We start from the raw sequence: 5,143 nt of genomic DNA, 5'->3' as shown, positions 1-5,143 counted from the left end.
AGACAGAAAATTATTTATTTATATTAATATAAAAATTGGTATGTATGCGTGTGTTTATTTGTGTGTGCGTCTGTATGTGGGTGTTCTTAGCAGTAGGTATCGTTTATGTATGCATTATAACATAATTTTATTTCCAACAACTGGGAAGCATTTATCAAATATACATATTTATTATATAAGGTGCATGTATATCTAAATAATATGCGTGTATTTCAAATATATAAATCAACAAATGAAACGTCGATACTTTTATGAGTTTCCTATGTTGACTGTTGTAAAGCGAATAAGGAAGGTTAAGATATAAGCTTCCACGTGGGTGTATCTACTATTTCGTTTTCATTCCTGTTTGGAGACTGTCTTTTCATTTATAATAGTTACTATACTTTTTCAGATTCACATACAACACAATAACGAGTTTACTCTTCGTGACAATATTGAAGCTTTATGCTTTTCTGGGAAAAGTTGGGGAAATCTATTAAAGTGTACCGTTCTCCTGACAATATATCATATTTGTAACCTAGAAGTGAAAATGTATATAACTTACAATGAATCTGGCAATAAAAATAGCCTGTGGATAGTTATTATGCAACGCCGTAAAATATGAGGGTGGTTCATTTATTACTACTGTTCTAGTCCGGATATTTCTCCATTTGTCACAATTGTTTTGCTGGAGATTTGTCTTCCCAACACTGTTTTTCTTCAGTTTGTGTTACAATTTCGCGTTTTGGTTATAATCATGGTAGTTTGCTGGCCAATGATATAAAGCTCGTCTTGTATGTTAATGATGGATTTTTCTCACAATTTAATGCATACATATTTTTTAGCGAAATGTATTAAAGTTATTCCACCCTTTGAATAGTAAACAATTTAAACGTGCAAACGCTTGGATGATAAACACAGTCACCAGCAGTATAATGGGATTTAATCTAAAGGATTACATCTCGTATAGTGATATAGATTTAAATGATTATATCTCTTGTATAAAAATAGGATTTTGTTTTCAGGAAATTACGTAAAATGATTTGAATAATGATCGCAACCTCATGTTGAACAATAGGTTATTGGAATAGACATAATTTCCATAATTTTTGTTTTCATAACCTTCAACTAATTAAGGTAGTTTTAAACGTTATGGTGCTTCAGCCATTTAATTTACCCTATTCTTGTTAGAAGTCTTTCTCAGTATGATAATTGGCTAGGGGACCAAAGTTCACTATCCTCCCTGTCAAAAAGTGTAAACAGGAAAGACTGCTTCAGCTAGTTAAAGGTTTAAAATATTTTCGCTGTCACCTAGTCTTAGGTAATAATTCCTAATACTAAACGCTTGGATAGAACGTGTCTAATGATCGACGTTTGCATACAAAGTTCACTAAATTTGTCTATTTCTTGAGGTACAAATTTTCGAAGATTATATAAGTAACTGAGCTGTTATTGAATTTATGAATATATAAATCTACAGTTCTCACTTATGCTGCACATTGTAAAATATACATTCCGATATGAGAAACAGGTTTTCTCCATATATTTTATTGTAAATATTTCAGAGTAAAATCATTCCCAATCGCTGCTGCAGAATAAATGAAAATATATACAGCATAAACTCATTTTTAAACCCCATGTAGGGGTACAACTTGATTTATGGCTCATATAACCTGTTTTTCTATAGCAATGTCGGTATTGGATCTAACAGATAAGCTTCGTGTCCTTTCAAGTGAATGAACATGAAATAAATGGCAGTGACAAAAAATGCATTTGTGACGTTTACACCTTTCTGCAAACTATTACAGAAGTCAGGAGACATTTGCGTCAGCAGATGAAAACCACGTTTAGATGGTTGACTGAGGACTTCATGCTATATAGTTCTGTGCACCTCAAAAGATTTTTAATGTTTGTTTCTGAAATAGAAGCAATATTTTTAGGGAAAGAAGAAATTGAATTTTTCCAAAAGCCATACCATTATCATAGAAATGGGTATCGTATGCCGAAAAAGCTCAACTAAGTATTGAATGTACTTCACTCAGAATCTATGCACAGAGTTGTCAAAAAAAATAACAATCAAGAAAGTGCTCAGATTCTGAAGTGATTTTTTTTTATTTCTCATGTTCATTTGTAGCTGATCAGCCGAAATATTTTAACGGTTAGCCTTGCAGTATCCAGCTCCTCTTGTGTCGACATTTACGGTTGAATTTGAGCTAAATTCTGCCTTAATTTAAAAAAAACAGTCATCAATGTCATGAGACAGGGGTAAATATTTCTGATGAGTTGAACATAATCTAACATAGGTTTACTGGACTATTGAGACTATTGAGAAATGTTATGGAATTGAATACAAAACTGAGTGTAAAATATCAGATTTCCCTCACACACAGCTATTCGGCTGATGTGCAAAACATCGACCATTCTTGGTTTCTGTATCATTTATGGTTTGTAAAAATTATCGATTAAACGATTTATCACAGCAAAATGAAATACTAATTATTTTAAAGCTATAATAGTTTTAAGAAACAAAATAAGATACTTCGTGATTTTGTATTCTGAGAACAGAACGATAAACAAAAATGTTTAATGTGAATCTAAATTTTACAGCCTTTGGTCACTAAGTTAAACAGACATCAGATACGAGTATTTTGCAACTAAAAATGTGCGGAGAAAAGTTCTGCAATAATGATGTTAAATCTAGGCCATGATTCTTGAAAATCATTGTACAGATTTGTACGTATTTCTGATTTTTAAGGCCGTCAGTAGATAATAGTCAAGTGACTTATCCGTTAGGATAGACCAGTGGATTAGCCGGTCTATTATATTTAATTCTCACATAGCAAGATTTGACCTCAACATTAGTATAAGTGTCTTTCCCACCCCCACCCCCAAAAAATTAAGACTAAGGGAGTTAAATTGAAAATAGTCTTTTAGTACTCTATAAACATGGCCTAATTCACAACTCATAACTGATTAGAAATGCAATTGAGGCGTTTATATTTCACGCTAATGAGGGGAAATTTAAGCAGTTGAATCGATAAAAGGATCCATCGAATTAAGACTTCAAGGCGCACTTCTTCGCATTTCTTCACATAAATTACAGAGAAACTATGAAAGCCACAAGTTCATTGTGAACTGTAATAGTCTTACGTAAATCGGTGTTTCGTGATAGTGAAGAAGCATACTGTCTTAATAAATAGCTTGCAGCATTTAGTTAAATCTTTCCACGTACTGGGTTAAAATTTCTATGATATAAGCTATACTTCTCATCCCTACGAACATCTGCAGACCACTTATGACATAGACTCAGATTTAATCCTTCCATATTTTACATCTCATACTGCAGTTCTCAATATTTAGCTGCCTTCTAAAAATAATGACAAACATTCCACTTTTAGATCATGAGTTACTTCTATTAATTGACTATGATTGAAGTAAAAATAGTTTGTAAAAGGGAGGTCTAGTCACTCAGATGTCTTGACATAACGGCAACATTAATAAGCATATAATTACGAACAAAATATTTGCTTTTCCAGCTATGGCAGCTGATAATATATTAACTCTCTATATTCTTAAATAGTTGGTTAATTCTTCATAATTTAACTTTAGCTTCAATATATTCAGTCATTTTGACGCCGTAATAATTAATGGGCGACCCATTTGCATTACACCAAATTATATGCCTTGATAATAAAAATAATAATAAGATAGAATGATTCAGCAAGAGAGATATTTCACACGTACATGAATTCCCTTGCTTTTGCATTTATCTGGAACATTTCAATATAAATTCGGAGACTAATATCTCTGCTTCGCCTGGAAGTCTCCATGCGTGTATGTATATTTGTATGCTAGCCGTATGTGTATATTCGCGAGTGTATGAAGGTATTTTATATACATTTACAAAGACACACACAGGCACAAAAATAAAATCTTTTCTACTCAAAAGATGTAAAAACTCAGGTTTTCACACACTTACAGATACACAATACATGTACAAATGCATAATATATATATATATATATATATATATATATATATATATATATATATATATATATATACATGTGTTTATATACAGCAACACACATACACGCACGTCTTCACATCTACAACACTTATATGTATTTGTGTATGTATTGTGTGTCTGTAGGTGTGTGAAAACCTGAGTTTTTACATCTTTTGAGTAGAAAATATTTTATTTGTGTGCCTGTGTGTGTCTTTGTAAATGTATATAATAAACCTTCATACACTCGCGAATATACACATACGGCTAGCACACACATATATAGACACGCATTGAGACTTCCAGGTAAAGTAGAGATGTTAATCTTCAAATTTGTGTGTGTACGTATGTTTAAACACAAAACACGCGTAATAGAATAGCACTCTCATCCATATATAATTTGACTACTGAAATTTGTACTAATAAAGATTATCATGTCTCTGCAAGTAGGTATCTTTAGTGGATGAAGTCAGGTTAGATATGTCCATCATTGACGTTAATATATATTCTTGTCACCGATCAATAAAATATATCTGAGAGATTCTCATTAGAAAGAACTGATGTTAATACGAAAGTCATATTAAGTCATTTCATTTGCATTTAAACTAACACCATCATACTCTTTATATCAAATAGACGTTCTGAAAAATTTATAGAAGCATGTGGACTGATATGTTAAACACTGCGATGAGTTCCACTTGACTAGGTGTAAGTGTGTGTGTTTTTGTTTGTTTGTATCATGTACGTGTGTATGTATCTAGGCATGCAGGTATGCATGCATGCATGACTATCTATGAGGCAACAACAACACGCTTATTACTGCATCAATTCTTTTACTCTTCAGTGCTGACGTGAAGGCGTTCGAATCGTCCATCAGTACGAACGTGATAGTCACCAGCGAGGGAAACGTCACCTGGTTGTCCATGGTCATCTTCAAGAGTTCATGCTCCATCGATGTCAAGTTTTTTCCTTTCGACGAACAGAACTGCTCCATGGAATTTGCGTCATGGACGTACGACGCATACCAAGTTAATATATTAACCAATGGTGAAGACAACGGGGACATGTCAAACTACATCGAAAATTCAGAGTGGTCCCTGATCGGCTTTCAACAAAAGCGGCACGTCGTTCGTTTCTCGTGCTGCGAGGAACCCTACA

General features: G+C 33.0%; 1 protein-coding gene across 1 annotated transcript in view; it reads left to right on the top strand.

Moving 5' to 3' along the window:
• The window catches only part of LOC106873299 (neuronal acetylcholine receptor subunit alpha-10), a 1,066,434-nt gene that overhangs the window by 978,986 nt on the left and 82,305 nt on the right, over positions 1 to 5,143 (top strand). The window contains exon 9 of the mRNA XM_052975253.1: positions 4,830 to 5,139. Within this exon, the coding sequence (XP_052831213.1) occupies positions 4,830 to 5,139 (310 nt within the window). The remainder of the gene's footprint in view (positions 1 to 4,829; positions 5,140 to 5,143) is intronic.

The sequence above is a fragment of the Octopus bimaculoides genome, chromosome 1 (genome assembly GCF_001194135.2).
Source record: "Octopus bimaculoides isolate UCB-OBI-ISO-001 chromosome 1, ASM119413v2, whole genome shotgun sequence".
NCBI classification, from domain to species: Eukaryota; Metazoa; Mollusca; class Cephalopoda; order Octopoda; family Octopodidae; genus Octopus; species Octopus bimaculoides.
This window is presented reverse-complemented; position numbering and strand designations above follow the sequence as displayed.